The 23,750-nt window shown below is 42.2% G+C and overlaps 2 protein-coding genes across 2 annotated transcripts in view; one reads left to right on the top strand and one right to left on the bottom strand.

Annotated features, from left to right (window-relative positions):
• Window positions 1-429: 429 nt before the first annotated feature.
• On the top strand, window positions 430-4,765 carry LOC308077624 (E3 ubiquitin/ISG15 ligase TRIM25-like; the record flags this gene model as incomplete). Its single annotated transcript, XM_080418382.1, has 2 exons — window positions 430-682; window positions 3,325-4,765. The coding sequence occupies 2 exons, from the start codon at window positions 430-432 to the stop codon at window positions 4,758-4,760; spliced, it is 1,689 nt and encodes a 562-aa protein (XP_080274508.1). The 3' UTR covers window positions 4,761-4,765.
• A 12,181-nt stretch (window positions 4,766-16,946) lies between these two features.
• Window positions 16,947-23,750, bottom strand: part of LOC308077349 (protein disulfide-isomerase TMX3-like) — a 52,377-nt gene continuing 45,573 nt past the window's right edge. The window contains exons 13-16 of the mRNA XM_080418000.1: window positions 21,448-21,504; window positions 20,416-20,545; window positions 20,046-20,114; window positions 16,947-19,534 (exon numbers count right to left, since the gene is read on the bottom strand). Of these exons, the coding sequence (XP_080274126.1) occupies window positions 19,184-19,534; window positions 20,046-20,114; window positions 20,416-20,545; window positions 21,448-21,504 (607 nt within the window). The 3' untranslated portion in view covers window positions 16,947-19,183. The remainder of the gene's footprint in view (window positions 19,535-20,045; window positions 20,115-20,415; window positions 20,546-21,447; window positions 21,505-23,750) is intronic.

Here is a 23,750-nt window from a genome sequence, read left to right as displayed (position 1 = left end):
TATGCACAGCCTGTAGAGTCAGAGTTTAGACAATCTATTGTTATGGAAAACAAAGTAGTGAGAGATCTGACTCCTCTTAACAAGCCAGCTGTCATAATATGGAGAGGTTTTGTGTTGAATGTTGATTAGGCTGGTGTCGTGTGTGTGTGTGTGTGTGTGTGTGTGTGTGTGTGTGTGTGTGTGTGTGTGTGTGTGTGTGTGTGTGTGTGTGTGTGCGTGCGTGCGTGCGTGCGTGCGTGCGTGCGTGCGTGCGTGCGTGCGTGCGTGCGTGTGTTTTCATATCAGTGCGCCTTTTTTTCTTTACCCTCTTTTTTCTATTATACATATTTATTTATAATTGTATTAAAGTTCTATTAGACATATTTATTTATGGTTGTATTACAGTTCTATACAGTTCATCAAAGTTTTAATTGAGGTTTTATTTCATAGATGGAACAAAAGAAGAAAGTTCAAGTGGATCAGGAACAGTTGCGTTGTTCTATCTGTCTGGATCTACTGAAGGATCCAGTGACTGTTCCCTGTGGACACAGCTACTGCAGGAGGTGTATCGAGGGATTCTGGAACCAGGATGATCAGAGAGGGAGGTTCAGCTGTCCACAGTGCAGACACACCTTCATCACAAGACCTGTTCTGAAGAAAAACACCATGTTGGCTGATGTGGTGGAGAGCCTGAAGAAGACAGGTGAGACCTTTAAGTTCTCTTGTAAATACAGCTCACTGCCTGTCTGTCTGTCTGTTTGATTGATTGATTGATTGAATATTTTATTAGACAGAAATGCAGTACAGTGATACACTTGGTCTAAAAGGATGAGACAAAATCCTTCAACATAGCATAAAAAATCACACCCAGAGTGAAGTGGGCGGTGTGGTCACAGTGGTCATCACAGTGATGGAAGTTCACTTAAAGAAAAGTAATATTGTGGACCAATATTACACCCCTAACTTAAAAAAAAAACATAAATGTGTTTTTTTTAAGTGCATAGTCCTATTTATAGGGCTATGCACATGTGTCATGTTTCACTAGCCAATCACAGTCCTGAATAGACTGTGATTGGCCAATCACGGTGCAGGGTTAGGGGGGTACACTGGTGGCCAATCACAGCGCAGGGTTGGGGGGGTGCAATTTCCAAACCTCAAATATAGGGGCGGTGGCGGTTTCACCGCCCAATAACACCAAAATACAATATGTACAGACAAAAATATTATAGGGTTTATCCAGAGAAAATATCTTATAAGCGTGGGAAATGATTAGTGATGAAGCTGATGCTTCCAGAGAGTTTTCTGAAGTTTAAACAGTGAGTACAGAAATGTAAACACGTATCGTGATAAACGCTGGTTCATTCTTCTCATGACGTCATCCAGTTGTCCGTCTATCTCACACATGGGCAACATACGGCCCGGGGGCCGGAACCGGTCCCTTTGACCATCTGAATCCGGCCCGCCAAGTCCTCAAAGAAAAACAAAATGACCCTCCCAGGCTGCCGTATGTTAATGGTTTTGAGAAAAATAATTTAACTCCACTCCAATTAATAGTAATTCATATTTACCATTTAAGTACTATACCTGCATTCCTCCATCCGTATATGTACTCAAATGTTTTATATTTATAAAGTAACAGTGAAACCGTAAACCTTGAGTCCATATTTATAACATAATGAAATGTGTTTGATCAGTGATCTATGGAGCGGTGCATATCAGATAAGATAAGATACTGTATACATTTATAGGCTCATTTAACAGTTGATACGGCATTGACTTGGATTGTTTTATGCAAGTAATATTTTTATTGTAAGGTCAGAGTACACCAGAATGATACAGTACAGTACAGCTGTAAAACAATTAAAAATAAGTTTTACCTGAACAATTTTCAACATTTTGTAACTGAAAATGATTGTTGTAGTTGTGTAGCAAGTACCTTATTGTAAAGTAGTCTGGCATGTGTACCAAAGTCATGCAGTTTTAACATACTTCAGCACCATGTGTTTCAAGTTTCAATTCAATTGTACAATGTATGGCCGTTCACTCACTTCACTCACTTTATCAAAGTCAGTGTGGACCCCTGGAAATACATCTTGTCTACAGGCTGTCTTGAAGGGAAAACATAATTAGACACACAGTCTGACACTGATTGGTGTTAAGCAGTGGTGGGAAAAAGTACTTAAATGTTTGACTTAAGTAAAAGTATCAATACTGCAATGTAGAAGTACTCTGTTACAAGTAAAAGTCCGGAATTCAAAATTTACTTGAGTAAAAGTACAAAAGTATTCGCATCAAAATGTATCAAAAAGTACAATATTTGCCTCTGATATGTAGTGGAGTAGAAGTAAAAGTACTGAAAATCAGAAATACTCCAGTACAGTAAAAATCACACCCTGTGTGAAGTGGGCGGTGTATTGCTAGCTAATCACAATACTGAATGGAGTCAACCAATCATGTACAAAAAATTAATACATTTATTGAAACACTCTTTATGATGGAAGAAACCATATATAGGGCTATGCACATGTGTCATGTGACACTGGCCAATCACAGTCCTGAATAGACTGTGATTGGCCAATCTCGGTGCAGGGTTAGGCGGGGTACATTTTTGTTCATTTTTGTACATTTTTGGCCAATCACAGCGCAGGATTTGTTGTACAAATATCCAAACCTCACTTATAGGGGCGGTTTCACCGCAAAATTGTACTTAGTTACTTTACACCACTGGTGTTAACACAGAGAGTCAGTAATAAAACAATAGTTATCAGGCAGCAGAGACATGCTGGCTCCTATAGGCTACCACATATGAGGGTACATACAGGCACATACAAATGAAATACATTTTAATCAGATTAAAGAGGTGGTGCCATGTTTTTGCACTTTTTCTGTTTTTCATGTGTCTATGAGGTTGATAGAACTTCATTAAGCCCCCCGGTGGTGTTTTTATGGTGTTTTATGTCTTCTCTGACTATTTGGAGTTTCTTCCTGGAGGCTGAAACCTTGAGGGTCAAATGTGCCAATAGAGAAACAGCGCTTTAGTGACATCACAAAGCCATACCCTCCCCCTCATTATCATAACACAACAGGTGTGGGCATGAGGAGGAGGAGGGACTAGGACAGGTGGGTGGTGCTAAGGTGGTGGAGGAGGTGCTAAGGTGAGAACCAGGTATACTTAATGAACTGGAGGCGTGTCCACATAAAAACAACATTTTAACACTTACTGTACACTTTTATTTTTTTGAAAAAAATCCTTACATAATAATAATACCTTATGATCAGGTTTTAGGGTTGAAAAATATCATGGCACCCCATCTTTAATAATATAATGTATCAATCTATCAACAGGACTCCAAGATGTTCCTCCTGATCACTGCTACGCTGGACCTGGAGATGTGGCCTGTGATTTCTGCACTGGGAGGAGACTGAAAGCTGTGAAGACTTGTCTTCAGTGTCTGGTCTCTTACTGTGACACTCACCTCCAGCCTCACTATCAGTCTCCTGCCTTTAAGAAACACAAGCTGGTCAAAGCCTCCAGCGAGCTTCAGGAGGACATCTGCTCTCGTCACAACAAGTTGAGTGAGCTTTTCTGTCGTACCGATCAGCAGTGTATCTGTTCTCTGTGCTCCGTGGACGAACACAAAGGTCACGATACGATCTCAGCTGCAGCAGAACGTACTGAGAGACAGAAAGAGCTCGATACGAGTCAGCAGAACATCCAGCAGAGAATCCAGGAGAGAGAGAAAGACGTGAAGGTGCTTCACCAGGAGGTGAAGTCCATCAACCACTGTGCTGACAGAGCAGTGGAGGACAGTGACACCATCTTTACTGAGCTCATCTCTTCCATGGAGAGAAGACGATCTGAGGTGAGGGAGCTGATCAAAGAGCAGCAGGAACGTGAAGTGAGTCGTGCTGAAGAACTGAGGAGGCGTGTGGAGCAGGAGGTCACTGAGCTGAGGAGGAGACACGCTGAGCTGGAGCAGCTCTCGCTCACAGAGGATCACATCCATTTTCTACAGCGTTACACCTTCTCCCTCTCAAGGATCAGTGAATCTACACACCCAGTCAGCAGCAATGTCCGTCCTCTGAGATACTTTGAAGATGTGATCGTGGCCGTGTCCAAGATGAGAGACAGACTAGAGGCCATTCTTACAGAGGAAGGGACAAACGTCTCAGAGACAGTGAACAGAGTGGATGTTTTACTGTCAACACCAGCAGAACCCAAGACCAGAGCTGACTTCTTACAATATTCACGTCCAATCACACTGGATCCAAACACAGCTCATCAACTCCTGTCTCTGTCTAAAGGGAACAGAAAAGTAACAGTGATGGGCGAACCACAATCATATCCTGATCACCCAGAGAGATTCACTGGAGTGTGTCATCAGGTTCTGATTAGAGATGGTCTGACTGGACGCTGTTACTGGGAGGTTGAGTGGAGTGAACAGGTTGGTATAGCAGTCTCATATAAAGATATCAGCAGAACAAGGTCTGGTGGTGAATGTAGATTTGGATCCAATGATAAATCATGGTCTTTAGAGTGTTTCAAACTAGCTTATAGTTTCACACACAGAGGCATTAATACTCGCATCCCAGGCCGTGTGTCCTCCAGAGTAGGAGTGTACCTGGACCACAGTGCAGGTACTCTGTCCTTCTACAGTGTGTCTGACACCATGACTCTCCTCCACACAGTCCACACCACGTTCACACACAACCTCCATGCTGGATTTAAGCTAAATCAGTTTTTATCTGGATCCACTGCTGAGTTGTGTGACCTCAAGTAGATCACACTTCTGTTTTGTCTCATGTCACGAGTCCAGAATCGTTTCTTCATTGTTTAATTGTTTTTTCTCTCAGCCTGCTTTGTGAGCTTGTAGATCAGCTATGTTTGCTTTGTATGATGAAGTATAATAGGGGCTTAAAGTGGTTAATAATCTATATTAATACGTTGTTCTCCTCTTGTATTCATACACCTTCTTGGTACCATTTGTCTTGTTATGATGTAATCATTACTTTATGGATTTGATATTCCTGGTGAAATATTATATTTGTGTTTTTAGACTTAAGTCTCAAACTGTTCAGGCCACGACCCCCCAAAATGATCATATTTTAACTGGGGACCCCCCAAAATTATCATATTCGAACTGAGGACCCCCCAAAATAATCATATTTGAACTGAGGACCCCCCAAAATAATAATATTTGAACTGGAGACCCCCCCAAAACAATCATATTTGAACTGGTGCCCCCCAAAATAATCAAATTTGAACTGGGTTCCCCCCAAAACAATTATATTTGAACTGGGGACCCCCCACCCTGATAAGGACTTGAAATTGTAGGAGTTGAGGCAATACATTTTGTCTGACTCGGTTCCACAGATAAATATTGTGAAAATAGCAGATCTACAAGCTCACAACGCCTCACAAATGCAATGGCCCTCATTTATCAACGCGGTGCAGCCCAAATAATGGGCGTACGGCAAGATCACCGCACCTTTCGGCATTTATCAATATATCCTGACGTGGGCTTCATCCTACCGTAGGCTGAGATCTCACGTCTGGTAGAGACCAGTTGTTGACGTTGGCTGCACCCGTTTATTCCATCCTAGACCTGCGGAGCAGCATTGTCTGACTGTCTGACAGGCATCTGGACACATAATCCACTCATAAATGTAAATCTACACTAATAAATAATCCCTGTGAAAATATAACATTTTATAAAGTAATTTAAACAAACTGCTTTAACAGTCGTTCAGATAAGATTGCAGATCTGACTGCATTGCTGCATCTGGCTGCATTGCTATACAAGCTCCCAACGCGACGCGTTGTGAGCTTGTAGATCTGCTATTTTCAAAATATACGAGCGCTTCTGCGAGGGCACTTTCGGGAGTTTAATAATAATAAATAATAATAAACTTTATTTGTATAGCACCTTTCATGACATGAAATGCAGCTCAAAGTGCTTTACAGAGCAAGGATACAATTACAGTTAGAACCAATTTAACAATAAAGCAAACAAAAATAAAATAAAATAAAATAAAAGCAGTAAAATGCAGTAAAATGCAGTGGCCCTCGCCACTACACAACTACAACACAAATGGATATAACTTAAATGTAGTGGCCACTGTCCTCTACAACACAGCTAAAGAAATATCCACACTTCACACAATTGCCAATATTACATGTGTACCTTGTGTACCTTAGTAATATATCTTCACACAATTGTCAATATTACACCTTAGTAATATATTTTCACTTAGTAATATTACACCTTAGTAATATATTTTCACCATGTTTACCACGTGTGGACTAGCCCAGGGGATCTGCTAACTTATCACATCCAAACCACACACCGTACACCCCTGAGAATGATATCGGGGTTATACAAGATATATAGAATAAACATAGACAAAAGGATCTGCCCTGGAGGGTCCACAACGTGTCGACGTGCCCCAGAGGATAATTCACTAAATCCTCCGGATGGAGTTATCAGACTAAAAATAAAATAAAATAAAATAAAAGCAGTAAAATGCAGTAAAGTGCAGTGGCCCTCGCCACAACACAACTACAACACACACAATTGCCAATATTACATGTGTACCTTGTGTACCTTAGTAATATATCTTCACACAATTGTCAATATTACACCTTAGTAATATATTTTCACTTAGTAATATTACACCTTAGTAATATATTTTCACCATGTTTAGACCGGTGCAGCGGCGCTGCTGTTATATTTTCATGGCCACCGGGAGATCAGACATTTAACCCATGGACCAACACACACCAGCCTTCATCCATTAATGTTCTCTCCAGGCTATCTCTCATTAATGCGGAGCGGGACGGGACTCGCCCGTCCCACGGTCCGAGTCTCACTGGGAAAATGGAATAGCCTACAAGACGGCTTTAATTTAGTGTAACTCGAACGCGCACTGCTCGGTATGGGTTAAATAAATTAATATACAAACGTATTCCATTCATGGCGATGTGATTGGTATCATAATATGTCATTCATGTAGGCTACAATCCTACGTCACAAAGATTGTACCGCTACGCTACGGATTACATGAAAGACAAAGTTGGGCGTGTGTGTGTGTCTGTGTCTGTGTCTGTGTGTGTGTGTGTGTGTGTCTGTGTGTGTGAGAGAGAGAGAGAGAGAGAGATTGAGAGAGAGAGAGAGAGAGAGAGAGAGGGGCGTGTGCATGTGCGTGTGTGGCGAGGCGAGCAGGGGAAACTCTTTCTTATTGGCTTTTCATGCTTTGTTTGGGTCGTATTCTGGTTCTTCATGTCGTGAAGTCGAGGCGTTTTGTGAATATTTAAGGGCGTGTTATTTAAATGACGCTCGTTTTCAGACGTGAGATTTATCAAAGCTCCGACCCTGATGTACGCTCGGATCGGCTGTGTAGGATTCGTTGATAAATGTGACTTACGGCCGAATATATGGAAAAATATACGCCGGTTTATACGCTGCGTTGATAAATGAGGGACAGTGTGTTGTGTGCATGTATCTGCTATTTAAATTAGTTCTGCCTCTTTCTTAAGTCATATTTGACAACTTGGCAAATGTTTGAGCATTTTTTATAGTATAGCTTGTTGATTACTTTTGACGCTGTAATGGTCTTATTTTTATTTAATTTGATCTGTATTAAAAAGGTCTTAAAAGTCCTTAAATGGTCTCTTTATAAATGTGCAGATACCCTGTATTCACTTATACTGTATGTTGGTCTGTTAACTGTTGAGTGAGAAAACAATGTTGTACATTAAGTGCTGCTCACAGTGTGAGCAGCACTGCTCTAAGACACAGTATAAATAGTCTTGTGAATAAAGTGACATTAAAGATGAACAAAGCTTCTTTGTTCTTCTATTCTAACAGTCTGTGTAGAAAGGGTGTGTGTGTGTGCGCGTGTGTGTGTGTGTGTGTGTGAGAATAGAAGCAGTAATGTGTAATCTTCTCATCTGGGGGTCCCTGACAAAACATTTTCAGGTGGGGGGGGGGACACAGCCAAATATATATGAATTTGGGGGTCCTGGGCCCAAAAAAGTTTGAGAACTACTGATTTAGAAGGCATTTGTAGAATCGGCCTCAGGTCTTAATCACACACACACACACACACACACACACACACACACACACACACACACACACACACACACACACACACACACACACACACACACACACACACACACACACACACACACACACACACACACACACACACACACACACACACACACACAATTTTGGTGTCTTAAAATCTGGTCTGAGAACGTTCCACCATGACTTTACATGTGTGACTTTTCTCATTATGTGGAGTCACGTTCTACACAGCTCCTCCCTCTCTCTCACACACACACACACACACACACACACACACACACATCGCCCGCATTCCCCAAAGAGAAATACATGGGTTTCGCATCAAGTAATGCAATCAGCTTCTGTTAAAGCCAGGTGTGCAAAACTTGATTAGGTCAGCCATAATTGAGTAGATATACCTCTACTTAGGATTGCATTGGATTGTGAAAGGGCACGCTATGATTAATAAGCACAGGTGTGAAATGGGAGCCTAATGGAGAAATGTATTAATTACTTCAGATGTAGTAATTAAAATGGAAAAACATATTGAGAGAAAGAAAAACAGCTCAAACTAGAAAAAGTGCTCCTCGGAGCACCAGTCTCCGCCAGGTCAGGTAGATTATTGTGGCCTCCTGGTGGCGCTATAATAGGCCAATGTGAAAAGGGTGCCATTTATTCTTAGGCCTTTCACGGCAATCGGACACTGTATTCATGATTTCAGGCATTTTGTTCCAAAAATGTGGTTTGCTAAATTAGACCTGCTGGTGGCGCTATAACAGGCCAATGTGAAAAGGGTGGCATTTCTTCCTCGGCCTAGTGGGAATCTGCGTGCAAAATTTCACGGAAATCGCACACTGCGTTCATGATTTGAGGAATTTTGTTCAAAACTGACCTATCCTGCAAACTTTGGAAGCCAATGTTAGTCAAGTAGGATGGAATATGAAATGTCGGACACATCCATCTTGATCACATGACTATAGAGATACTGTGTACCGATTTGCGTGATTTTTGGACAGAATCTGAAGGAGCAAAAACATTGTTTTACAAAACTCAGCCTCCTGCTGGCGCTCTAAAAGGCATGTGAAAAATGGAGGGCAAATGTTTTTCCTTGGCCTCTAGGGAGTGTGCGTGCAAAGTTTCACGCAGATCGGTACAGTTATAGCTAAAAACGTGAATCGGCCTGTTATAGCGCCACCATGAGGCTGATTTGAACGTTTTCAAGTGGCATTTCTTCCTGGGCCAAGTGGAAATCTACGTGGAAAATTTCAGGAAAATTGCATGCTGCTTTCATGATTTCAGGCATTTTGTTAAAAATGAACCAATCCTGCAAACTTTGGAAGCCAATTTTAGCCAATCAGGAAGGAATATGGAAAATCAGACAGATCCGTGTTGATCACATGGCTTTGGAGATACTGTGTACCGATTTGTGTGTTTTTTGGACAAAATCTGTAGGAGTAATATAAAAAAATTTGTTAAGCAAAAGTCGGCCTCATGGTGGCGCTATGACAGGCTGATCTGAAAAATGTGGGGCAGAGGTTCTGCTGTGGCATCCAGGGAGTGTGTGTGCGCAGTTTCACAGCGACCGGGTCAACGGTGGCGGAGATTAGCTGGTTGCAGACAGAAGGACGGACACACACACACACACGGACGGACAGGGGGCAAAACATACTCTCTCGCCATGCCTTTCGGCCTGGCGGAGACAATGAACGACTTATAAGCGAGGGGCCCCAAAAAAAACGACAGTCAAACAAGGAAGTAAAAAAAAAAAGAGGACAATCTTTATTTCAATAATTTCAATCCTGTAATAAAGTGTGACAATCTTAATTCAAACCCAATGTGAACGTTTGGCAGAGAATGTAAGGCTATTCTACAAAGACCGGGAAACAAAAGGCAAAAGAGGGGCGAAGAGGGGGCGTGGCATTCCTAAACGCAGTTTCACAGTTTCAAAAAGCACAGAGAACTTCAGCCGGTTGAAAACAAAACAATAAAAATCAACAGGTTTGTCATTTGACTTACAAAGACTTACTAATAGGCTAAACAAAGCACAATGATGAACATGTATGATATGGAGGAGGAAGGGTTGAAGGTTTCTCAGTTCAGGTGAAGAAGGCTCATGGGTTATATTAAGGTTTAGGGAAGAAGAGTTATACAATGAGACAAGAATCACCTTTACCCGCACAGCAAAACAAAGGGAAACAACCTCCAAAACATTCATTAGCATTTTGTTACTTGCTTTACTCGAGAGGAAATCTGTCCCGGCACTTTACCCTCCAATCATTACAAAAACTAAAAGGTAGACCAAACAATAATCCAGTGTGCCGCTATGCCACTGGAACGGGACAAAACGATATCCGTGCTCCTCTACAGGTCCAACTAATGCATTTCTCATCATCTCCACCGGCCAAAGGCAGGACGACTGTCTGTCTGTCTGTCTGTCTGTCTGTCTGTCTGCATGGATTAAAGCAAAAATAAAAATGTGTGGTTTGTGAAACAGTGTGAAAAGGAGAGGAGGTGAAATTGAGAGCTTGTAGATCGGCTATTTTCGCTGAACAACATGCTTCTATATGAGACATACACGGCTTCTTTCTATGGGATCCAAATGACTGATGATCAGTTGCGGCGACAGAGAACTTCAATCCATCTGTGTGTCCGTCTGTCTGTCTGTCTGTCTGTCTGTCTGTCTGTCTGTCTGAACTGCTGGACCAATCAGCGACCTATCTTTAGTGCACGCGGCCAGTAAGCCAAGGAAGACACTCAATACTTTTACCCCAATCTGTCAGTGACAACCATGTAATTAAATATGTTTTTGTGAATGCTTTTACCAGACAGTGACCATTATATTCAGCAGTTTTAAAGGGATATTTCACTTTCAAAAAAACTTTTGGTAATTTTATCATCTACTCAGGCCTTTGTGAACCCCCCAGACAGTTTTTAAGTTGCTTGATTAATTATTTAGATATTTGATATTCATTACTTTTTTCATTTATTTTTAATATTTTTTTTGGAAAATGAAAAAAACAAAATACAATAAAAAAATTAAATAAAATAAATGAAAAAAGTAATCGGAAAAACACGGCCCCCTCACGCATTAGGAGGGCAGGGTGAGTCAGCAGAACCAAGGACGGGTGTTTTTGATGAATCCAACATGGTTAAAATGGAGTTTGAAGTTACAATGGGTTTGTATAGGAAGGGGGCGTGTCTGATAAAATGAATATCAAATATCTAAATAATTAATCAAGCAACTTAAAAACTGTCTGGGGGGCTCACAAAGGCCTGAGTAGATGATAAAATTACCAAAAGTTTTTTTGAAAGTGAAATATCCCTTTAACTCCTCAGACACACACAGTAACCAATACAATGTACACACACAGTCAGTCACACACACATAGCAAGCACGGTAAACTATGACACATGTATGTGCCGTCCCCACACACACACACATACATACACACAGACACATCGTGTTTCGTGACATACACTGCGTGCCGTGCATGCACCGCAACACAAATAGAGACAGTCATATGAGAGAGAGAGAGAAAGAGAGATCTCAACAAAAAATACGTTAAGTGAAGGTGCGTTACCACAGCTGCACATTGCCTACTGAAAGAGCTTTTGAAACAAGAAACACAAGTTCACTGAATCAAAAGAAGTACACAGTTAATTCACAACCTTATTTAACCCATTAAGACCTAGAACTGTGTCATTTTTAGATTTGAGCTAAAAAGCATTATTTTACACTTTGGGCTATTCAAAAATAGCAGATCTACAAGCTCGTAGCGCGGCACCGAGTGCCGCGCTACGAGCTTGTAGATCTGCTATTTTTGAAAAAATATGAAAATGTGTGCAAATCTTTGAATATATATATTTTTTAAGCAAACATTTTTAACTAAAATCTTTGATTCTGGGGAGTCCCTGTAACAAAATATTTTGATGGGGGTCCGCGGCCAAATACATATAATTTTGGGGGTCCTTGACATGAAAAAGATTGAGCACCACTGATATAGAAACATATGTTTTTCAGAATACTGTTGAGATTTAGGAGACATGTAGAATCGGCTTCAGGTCTCAATGGGTTAAAAAAAAAACAATGGCTGGTGGAGATCCGCGCTCTACGGAGCGCACCTTCTGAATGTTATTGTAATGAGCATACAACATGTTGGCTGTGCCTTTATGTAACACGTTAGGTATGACTTCATGTAACAGACTGTGAGTGAATTTGTCTTAAGATCATCGACATGGATTGCGTGTGACTATCATTTGTACGCTCAGTGCTCGCCTCAGTGTATTTTAATGTAACGTCAACGAACAACTTTGATGACACTAATCACTGATACCATAGTCTCTCAAGCCAGACCATCCTCTTCCACAGTAATCGAACGCTACGGTCTGTAATTCCACCCCATAAAAGTTGATATCAGGAAGCCATAGTCAGCGATGTTCACGGAAATATATTTAAAAATCTTTAAAATAATGTGATTCCTGCTAAGCAGCTACGTACTAGATAGGCTTCGACTAATTATTTTTGGTATAAGTTATTTACACGACAGCAGAGGTGAAACAGAAGTAGAGAGGGCGTTGGGACGTTCAACTTAAATGTTTTCCTCGTTTTCAGAGCTTCCTAAAGTACAGGACGTTTGAAGACTGTGGGAGCCAACACACCTGTCTGGAGAGACTATACCGATTCCACCATAAAGGGTGATTTTACAGTATATACTTGCAGCATACGTACTTCTGCTATTTTCGGTTCGTGACGCCATCTGGCAACCGATAATAAATCAGTGTATGTTAATGAGGAATGAATGGAGAGATTTATCATCACTACTTCTATAGTTACAGTATGATATATATATACAGCAGGCGTGATGCAACTTTGATGATGGCCACCATATTTACCATATCACTTTTTTCGTCATTCTAGTATGCCTATCTATTCTAGTATGATCTACAAGCTCAAAACGACCTTGTATTTGAGCTTGTATCGTATCTTGTACAAATGTATGTATCTTGTACAAAAATGGCTGATCTACAAGCTCAAAACGTGTCTTGAGCTTGTATTGCTTGTATTCTGCTATTTCGGAATTGGAATGAAAAGTATTTTACTTCATTTCAAATGCATTTAGTTATACTTAAGTTAACTTTATGAACTTAAATACAAATACATTGGACAAAAAAAAAAAGTAATTAAACTACTAATATAGACTGAAGTAATTAAAGCGGGTCATGTTTGCATGTTTGGAATTGTAACATCTGAAATCAATAATATATCACTATTCCGATATTAATCCGCGGGCCCGATTAAGTGAAGGTGGGGGCCGCGTGTGACCCCCCGGGCCTCCAGTTGCCCATAGGATATGATATACAGGTAATAAACACCCATTTCAAGTTCCGGTATACCTTGTCACACCCATAATTGAAAAACTACCGTAGTCATAAAAAGAACAAGAATATACCATTCTATACTTTTGTTCCATTGCATTGCACACGTATGCAGTGGAATAAAGCATAAACACTGACAATTAATGAGTCAGGCAATCAGCAGATAATAACTAAACCAAAAAAACAACATCAGAATGACAGGTATTATTCGCCAATTTTTCATGCACAACGTCTCTGGAATACCAACTCATAGTCAGGTTATAGGCTCTTAATTGAGATTAAAAAACCAAACAGATGTTTATGCCTATCATCCCTTAGAGTGCCGTAACCCATTAAGACCGGGAAAGTATCATTTGTGTCAATTTAAGTTAAAATGACACAAAATATTTTTACGATTTGTTTGGCTACTCAAAAATAGCAGATTCATCTGCTATTTTAGAAAAAATCCTGAACATTTGTGCAAATCTTGGAATATATACTTTTTAAAGCGAACATTTGTAAAATGTTTTGTTCCAGGTAACCTCCCCAGAAGTAAAGATTTGAGTTACAAATTTCTGCTAAAAAAATAATAATCAAATATTTGCACCAATTTTCATGATTTTTCAAAAATAGCAGATCTACAAGCTATCCGCGGCGCTATGAGCTTGTAGATCTGCTATTTTTGGAACAGTCAAAGAAATCTTTAAAATGACGCTTCCCCGGTCTAAAAGGGTTAAAACAAGCATTGGTCCTCTAAAAAAAAGAGAAGGAACTATATACTCCTATCTATCAAACTATTGCCAAACCTCCTCAAAAACAATATTTCAAGATGGCCTGCAGCCGTCACGTTCCCATGAACAGGTGTTCTAGTAGCAACAACTCTGAAAAGCAGGGACTGTCTCGGCACTTTGCAGCTCCAGAATAGTTTTTTTTTTCTTTCTTTTTTTTAATATATCAGGCAAAACACATACAATAGAAAAGAAGCATTATTAATTTATGGCAGCATTTCCTTCTTTTTGGGCACTTTCACTTCCTGTGCTGTCTACACGTGATTCATTTACTGGATACAGGATATACAGTCCTGTATCCAGCAAACAAAACGTCAGGCACGGTCAAATCCAGAGCGTTCATTTAAACCATTATTAAGAGCGGGAACGCAGCACGCGTGTCATTTTTAGATTTCTATGGCTATTAAAAAATAGCAGATCTACAAGCTCATAGCGCGGCACCGAGTGCCGCGCTACGAGCTTGTAGATCTGCTATTTTTTGAAAATGTGTGAACATTTGTGCAAATCTTTGAATATATATATATTTTTAAAGCAATTTTTTTTTACTCAAATCTTTGCTTCTGGGGGGTCCCTGGAACAACATTTTGAGATGGGGGTCCGGGGTCAAATACGTATCATTTTGGGGGTCCTTAACATGGAAAAGGTTTGCGAACCACTGATAAAGCAACAAAAATATATATGTTTATGATTTAGAAGACCCCAGAAGCAAAGATTTTAGTTAAAAATATATATATTCAATGATTTGCACACATTCACGATTTTTCAAAAACAGCAGATCTACAAGCTTGTATATCTGCTATCTTTGAATAGCCAAATAAATCTGAAAGTGATACAGATACATTTCCCGGTCTTAATGGGTTAACTTTTAGGGCACCTAAACCCTCAGGGTTGTTGCTACCGTTATGTGTGTATTATCAATTTACAAGCAGAATGCAAATCCATCTGCTTCTGTCTATTAAAGGAGAATTCCGGACAAATTAAGTGTTATCTTTGATGTCTCGTTACTCACCTACCGATGTGAAAAGTAGCGTTCTTTTTTTTCATATATTCCCCTGTCGTCATTTTTTAAACCCCCTCCGTTGTCATAATGGGAGCGCGTGGCTAAGGGAAATTCGTCTATTATAACCGACGCAAAGTTGTTTTTTTCACTACTAGTATTCATAGTAGAGTCTCATGATAGTCAAACATGCGTTGAAACTATCTGCGAGGCTGCCGTCAATGGCGAACGATTTAACACTGGTTGCTTGTTTCTTCCAGAACCTGGCAACTCGTGTTGCCAGAATCTGGAAACAAGCAACCAGTGTTAAATCGTTCGCCATTGACGGCAGCCTCGCAGATAGTTTCAACGCATGTTTGACTATCATGAGACTCTACTATGAATACTAGTAGTGAAAAAAACAACTTTGCGTCGGTTATAATAGACGAATTTCCCTTAGCCACGCGCTCCCATTATGACAACGGAGGGGGTTTAAAAAATGACGACAGGGGAATATATGAAAAAAAAGAACGCTACTTTTCACATCGGTAGGTGAGTAACGAGACATCAAAGATAACACTTAATTTGTCCGGAATTCTCCTTTAAATGGGGAAATCATTGTATGGTAATACCTTTTTTTTTTTTTATAGAAGAACCATAACTCTTTGACTGACAGAAATAAGACATTATTTTGCCACGCCACTGCCAGAGATTTTCGAGTGTTTTCACAAACCTTTGAAAACTCATTTATCCCCAATATGATCGATCCCCCGGATCGCTTTAACACATTGAGTGCCAAAAACGGTCCGGACCGTTTTTCATAATCCAAACGAGGATTTTTTTTAGTTTTTTTTCCCCAATTCTTTTTTTTTTTTCCCTTCACAGCACCAGGAGGTATAATTTTTTAGACTTCATTTAGACTCCAATCCACTTCCTGGTTAACTTAAGACTTCAAAAGCCTGTATCTCGGCTCCTGTGTACTTTTTCTTTTTATTATGTATTTTTGACTATTTTCGACTATTTTCAACTGGCTGCAACTATGGAACGGATTACCGAATGTTTTTAATTTTTTCCCCCCGATTGTACGAGACCTCTATGTGTGTAATGAGGGGATCACCGTGAGGACGGTGATCACTGAAAATATTTTGTGACTACTTGAAAAAGGTTCAACATTTTTAAAAAATCCAGGCACTGACTGTACCCGGTTTAAAAAAAAACCCTGGCACTCAATGTGTTAAAAGACGTTTCCGAGTCTCGTAGAATCGGAGGAGAAAAAGCGAGCCGACGTGATCATCCGTTCCATGGTTGTGGCCAGTTGACTGTTGGCCAAATGTTTTCACCAAAAAGCAACAGAAACAGAGAAAAGGCTATTTTTACACATCGAATAACAAGGAAGTGAACAGGCTGTTTATTTTTTGCGATGACGTGATTTGCTGCTGCTTCGCTTCTCCTTGGGAGTCAAATTCTCGTCGTTGGCAGGCCGCGCCTTGGCGAAATATGACGAGAAATGTCGTCATTGGCAGTCAAAGAGTTAACTGGGTCCTGTAAGACATTGGTCCGGGGACCCCCAGGGGGTACCTGAGGGTGTTCCAGGGGGGTACCCAGAAAAATGTGTTAATACAGCATCAGAATAATAACCTTTTTATACTTTGGCTATTCAAAAATAGCAGATCTACAAGCTCATAGCGCGGCACCGAGTGCCGCGCTACGAGCTTGTAGATCTGCTATTTTTGAAAAATCGTGAAAATGTGCGCAAATCTTTGAATATATATTATTTTAAAGCAAACATTTGTAACTCAAAATCTTTGCTTCTGGGGGGGGGGGGGGGTCCCTGGAACAACATATTTTGAGATGGGGGTCCGCGGCCAAATACATATCATTTTGGGGGTCCTTGACATGAAAAGGTTTGAGAACCACTGCTGTAAAGAAACAGAACAAACACACCAACAGAACGATGTACGCCAGAGATAGAGTCATACCCACAGTGGGTGGTTGTGTGATGAAATTATTATTATCATTTTTTTTAAGATATCAGTTTGGTTGTAAGCCATCCCTTTGCTCTGAAACGACCTGTTTGCATTCCTGTACAAAAGGAAAGAGACAAATAGACAGAGAAACGTTAAAAACCGGTTACAAACATTACGTGGGCGCGGCTTCAACTAAGTGTCCGACATCATTAGACAACAATTGTCAGAGCCTGTTAGGAGAAGTCAGGAGAGAAAGTCTGTGGTAGCGGCCTTCAACAGGGGGTCCGGGACCCCTAGGGGGTCCTTAAAGTTACTACAGGGGGGGGACCGCCAATTCTTTGTGTGATAGATTTTTTTTACATTAACCACTTGAACCGTAGCGTCGATATTCTGGGGGGGAACCATTGGCCGAAACAACGTGAGCTTGTAGATCTGCTATTTTCAGCAAAGAGGTTTGGGGTAGGGGGGGGGGGCAAAAAAGAGACCCAAGTACAAGCTTTCCAAGTATTGAGGGTTTAAGTGGTTAACCGCCTGAAAATACACGGAGCTATCTATGAAAAAGTTTAATATGCAACACAATGTATACAGTAGGGGGGTCCCTGCTTCATCTCTTTTCTCATTTAAGGGGCCTGAAAACACTGAGGACCCCTGGTCTATGGTACTGTGACTGTACTCGTCAGCCTGGTCTCCAGAGAAGACGTCGTACACATGTACGTTTTGCCATTCCGTGCAGCGTAGAGACACCTAGAAAACCTGAAGAAAAAAAAAACGCGCACATGAGCCGCCAATCCTACGGTGAAATAACACGGGTTGCAACGCGGAAGCAGAGAAGTCCCCAGACCATGATGTACCATTCTGTGCCTATCGGCAGGTATACGACTCAAAAGGCGCTGAGTTAAAGGAGAGATCCGGACATTTTAAGTGTTATCTTTGATGTGTCGTTAGTCACTCACCGACGTAGAAAGTGGCGTTGAGTTTTTCCAGAGAGTCTCATGATACTCAAACATGCACTGAAAGTCCCTGAGAAGCTAACGCTAATGCCGAACGAGCTAACGCTGGTTGCTTGTTTCTCTCCCAGAACCTGGCAACTCGGTGTTTCTCAGGGACTTTCAGTGCACGTTTGAGTATCATGAGACTCTACAATGAGCAGTAGTAGAGAAAAAAATTACTTTGCATCGGTTATAATAGACGAATTTCACTCAGACACGCGCTCCCATTATGCCAACGGAGGGGGTCGAAAAAATGACGACAGGGGAATCTCTGGAAAAACTCAACGCCACTTTCTACGTCGGTGAGTGACTAACGACACATCAAAGATAACACTTAAAATGTCCGGATCTCTCATTTAAGCTATGCGCGGGTTTTCGGGGTTTTCTTAGGCGTCTACGTACGGAATGACACTCCGTGCCATGTGCGCCATGTTGTGAGAGATTGGGTTTGGTACTGCAGGTGTCAAGATGGCCACCAGGGGGAGGAGGCTGGGGGGGGTTTTGGGGGACTGGGGGGAGGGGAGCGAGGGAGGGGGGGGGGGGTGAATCGGGGTGAGCAAGGATGAAAAAACAAAAGGAGCAAAACATGTCGATATGTCTTGAGTTTTTATATCACTGGATTTGACTTATTATACGTAGGCCTAAAAATATCCATCCTTTCCATAATGGTGGGATGCCCCGCCCATAGACATATAAAGGTATAGACGCCTCCTCCTCTGGCCTCTGGGGGGGGCGTGTCTGTATCGCGGACGCCGTATTAGAGGAGGGGCACGCTTCCTGACTACCGGCCAATCACAGCGCAGTCTTTTCCCGGGACTTGGGGCAGAATCTAGTTGTATAAAAAAAATACAACGGTGATATTTTTTTTTATATACAACTAGATTCTGCCAAGTCCCCCGGAAAAGACGCGCTGTGATTGGCCAGGAGGAGTCAGGAAGCGTTCCGCAGCCATCTAATATGGCGGCCCGCGGATACAGGTCGCTTCCAATGAACTGCAGCGGGCCAATGAGGTATCTAGGTTTTCTACATCTATGGCCCCGCCTCTCCCCCGACGTTAATCCGTTTTCTTCTCCCCGGGAGCCTTCTCCTCTGGCTCCTCCTCCTCCTCGCCTCCCTCCCCTCCTCCGTTCTCCTCCCAGTCCTCCTCCTTGGCGCCCTCCAGTGCGCCGCCGGTGGTGCTGGTGCGTCTGCGCTCCCCTTCTTCGTCCTCCTCCTCCTCCTCGTCGTCCTCCTCCTCCTCCTCCTCCTCCTCGTCGGTGAGCCCCCCCTCCCTCTTGAGGAGCTCCATGTCCTCGGAGCCGTCGTCGGTCTCGGCCGTGCAGATGCCGTAGCACATCAGGCTGATGACGCCCAGCGGGAGGCCGAACAGGAAGCAGCCGAGCACCGGGGAGCTACGGAACACCGACTGTGGATAGATGGGACCACCCAGGGTGCCACGGCGAAAGGGGGGAAAAAATAGACAAAGAGGGACATTACATCAATTTACCAGACACTTTTTTTTTTATCCCACGATTTTGTAACCCCATTTTTTACACCCAGTGCCAATTGTCTATGTAATCCTGGGCGCTACACTCCCCCTGCCAACCTAGGGAGGCCAGGGCCGAGCTCATGCCTCCTTCAATGCATGAGAGCCAACTGACCTTCTTGTCACCTGACAGGGGAGAGTTTCCCCGGTAAATAAGGTGATATTGAAATGGCTGATTTTCATTTGCCGAAAATAGCTGCTGCGACCGTGTTGTGAGCTTGTAGATCTGCTATTTTCGGTCTGTGATACCCGCGCTAAAACGTAAGCGTCGTAGCCTAAGTTTTTATTTCGTTTTTATTTAGTTTGTCAGTGAAAAAAGCTAAAAGACGAAAATCTTCTCGTCGTAGTTTTAGATTTTTCAAAATCAACAATGATCAAAGGCCTTACTTACCATGATGGTAGACCTGGCATCAAAGGCCACCCTCTTCACCCTCTGGACAACGCCATCGCCTCCATAGGCCTGCAAGAGGAGAGAGAAGGAGAAATTAGTTTCTTAAAGGCCTAGAGAAAAAAGATTTGAGTTAAAAAAAAATATATATTCAAAGATGTGCACACATTTTCACGATTTTTCAAAAATAGCAGATCTACAAGCTCATAGCAAATAATATCAATATATATATAAAAAAATTACACGCAGATGCATCCCCGGTCTTAATGGGTTAACATAAACAGGAAGCATGGAGGGAGGGAGGGAGAAGTAAAAGGAGGAGAAGTAAAAGGAGGTGGAGAAGGAGGTAGAGGAGGAGGAGGAGGAGCAGGACCTGTGCGGAGCCGTTCAGGACGCTGGTGATGAAGTGAACCAGCTGCTCTACGGTGTCCGTGGGTCCGTCGGGCAGGAAGTACTGTTCGTTGGACGTGTTGAGGATGACCACAGACGGCACCGACACCTCGCTGAGAGGAGACACACACACACACACAGGCACGCGCATGCACACACACACACACACACACACACACACACACACACACACACACACACACACACACACACACACACACACACACACACACACACACACACACACACACACACAGTAAAACTCTTTTGACATCGAGGCTAACCAACACACATGGATAATAAAGCACAAATCAAATCAATCTCATGACTGAAAATAAGGTCTTTTATTATCATTCTAAGCCTTATGTTGCTACATACAGCCCAACCAGTAGAAGAAATCACAGGTTTGATGCTTTGCTTATATGACATTTCTGAGACCATTCATGCTTTATGGAAGATACTTCTAAACATGAATTGTACTGCTGTGCTGTACTGCATGAGTATACGCTACAGTGGCGTACACTCATGCAGTGCATGCATGCGTACACACACACACAGGTCCTGGAAGGACCGCAACGCTATGCTAGCAGGCAGGGCTCGCTGGATCATTAGCACCGCTCTCCGACAAGCTATTAAAGTGCACTTCCAATATAAAAGCTTTAATCCACAAACGCTCACGCACGCACACACACGCACACACACACACGTACATGCGCGCACGCACACGCACACACACAAGCCATTCCTCAAAAGTCCTCTACATTCCCCTCAACATCCTGCTCTCATCACAAAGTGCAGACAGCACAAGTTCTCATGATGCTCCTTGTGTCCAGATTGCACAGAGAGCACTAAGATGAAACATGAAAATGACGGTCCCAGTGATCCCAGAGAGTGCATCTGTAATGGACCAGAGAGCCAGCTTCACCACCAGTACACTAGTGCTGTTTCCTAAACAATTAACACATATATTGGGGGATTAAAGGGTATAACGGTCCAGGCTGGTGAACACACTCACCCCATGATGAGACCATTGATGTAGTCGTTTCCGTCCATGTGTCCAAACTGGAAGTCTCTGTGGAGGACAAGACACAACCATGAGCACACAGTGTGTTCTCTCTCTCTCACACACGCACACACACACACAGTGTTTACAGTATATAGAAATAATGTCATGTTGTTTTGTCCTGTTTATTTATGTTTTGTTTTTGTTCTGTTTCTTAAATGTATTATGTATTCTGTAACTGCGGAGCCCCTTGAAAACGAGATGGTTCATCTCAAGGGGTTATTCCCAATAAAGAATTTCAATATATATTTAGAAACAATAACCCAACTGAATAATCGAGAAGCAAGGTTTATCTTTGTTTATTTTTTCTTATATATGTATCAACGAATCAACATTGAATTTGAATAGATTTGTTTTAATCAACTTAATCGACACATTTCATTCTAACCCCACCGGATACGGAAATTACGTCAATCGAAGATTTTCGTTTCCGCCTGCTTCCTGTTTAAGTCCCCCTCTAAAACGGCATTTTCTCGGCTTTGTCTTTCTCCGCCGTGGAACGCTGTTTAGTTTAGAAACGCTTTTTAGAAACGCTGTTTAGAAACTGCTACTACTGCAAAATGGAATGTCGCCGATTGAAAATGTCTTCTCTGGGCCACTCACACAACTACCCTGTGTGTCTACAAACAGTTGAACATGCGATCATAAGGGATTTAGCGAGGTCTGTGGCGAGGTGGAAAAAGTAAGTGAGCCGTACCGTTCACATGGCGAAACATGGTGTTTTTACACTGGGCTGAAGGAGAGAGACTCCGCCCCGATCGGAATGTTTGTTGTCTGAGCGGCGTGCACATATCGCCTGTGTGTTTAGAAACGATTGGACTTGCGATCATAATGAAAAAAAAAATATTGTGATTTTTTTTTAAGTTAGAAAAAACACTAAATCGCTGGCAGTGGGCAAACACAGACAGAAATAAGTCTGGCAGTGAATGAGTTAAAAAAACAAAAACAAAAACCTCAAAAAGTCAAGGGAAGCCGGCGACATGACACCAGTAGTTCTCAACCTTCTCAGACGCGACCAGCTCAGCTGCTAGATTTGAAACATCACATTGAGTGTAGTCTCGCGTCACCAGACAACTATTCCACTATCTCTCTGAATGCTATATAGAGTCTGGAACTCCACTTCCCGAAATCTGCTTAACGGAAGTTGTTCTATGCTACTCAGACCGGAAAGACATTCGACCAATCACGACGCGGTGCCCGCGGACCTGTAGTCCCAGTGGAAACTAGTCTGGCGTCACCAGACAACTATTCCACAATCTCCGAATGCTATATAGATTATTAACACTGTGGATTAGACAAAGTTCAGAGAGCGTCGACTCGAAAAGAGCTTTTGAAATCTCCATAGCTGCTAACGAACTAGCCATCTTCAACACTTGTTGTTTTGATTCCAGTCGGACTCCTTTGCGCCCCCACTGCACAATGCTAAAACGGAAGTGGGTAGGGGAGGGGGGAGGCTTTCCCCTTAAGCATGATCATACATGATCAGTAGCCTGGTAAACCCTCCCTCCGGAAATCTCAATTCTATTTGATTCCTGGAGTGAGTCTGGCATGAACCGCCTCTCTCTGCAATATTGGCTGTGTATGCCAAACGGCCGCGCCTATCAGCGTCGTCGCTCATTGTTCTGTGATTGACAGCTTACGTTGGCCAATCAGGTGGCGAGTTCGAGTGAGCCCAAAACACGAACGGCAGCCATCTTTTTCTTGTGCGGCCAATTCTCCGCTATTTTTTTACTTCAAAAAGCTCTCTAACTTCTATTTTGAGGCACGGAATTTACTTATAAGATATCGTTTGGATAGAATTTAGTTGTTTAACTTCATATATGTGGTCAATTAATCATGACAAAGCCTATTTAAAAAAAAAAAAATTGAGAACCGGTAGGGGTGGGCTGTGACACCATTGTACCCGAAAAAGGCAACCCATTTTGGGTATGGCTGTCTCAAAAGTCCCGTCGCGTCACATTAAGACTGGTGAACTGCTGATTGGCTGAAGGGGAAAAATTATCATTGGCTGAAGGGGTTGTCAGTCAACGGTATTACTCCCACCCAACTCCAGCACAGCCAATATTGCAGACAGGCGGATCAGGCCAGACTCACTCCTGAAATGAAATGGAATTGAGATTTCCGGAGGGAGGGTTTACCAGGCTACATGATCAGAGCTTCCGAGTCCCAGACTGTATGCCGGAAACATTTGTAAATTGTGGGAGGCAACAGTCTGGTAACGCGAGACTACATTGAGTGTGAACTGTGTGTTTCTG

Source organism: Gymnoscopelus braueri (genome assembly GCF_963280865.1).
Source record: "Gymnoscopelus braueri genome assembly, chromosome: 21".
Lineage (NCBI taxonomy): Eukaryota > Metazoa > Chordata > Actinopteri > Myctophiformes > Myctophidae > Gymnoscopelus > Gymnoscopelus braueri.
The sequence above is the reverse complement of the archived record's forward strand: the minus strand, read 5'-3'. Positions and strand labels throughout refer to the sequence as shown.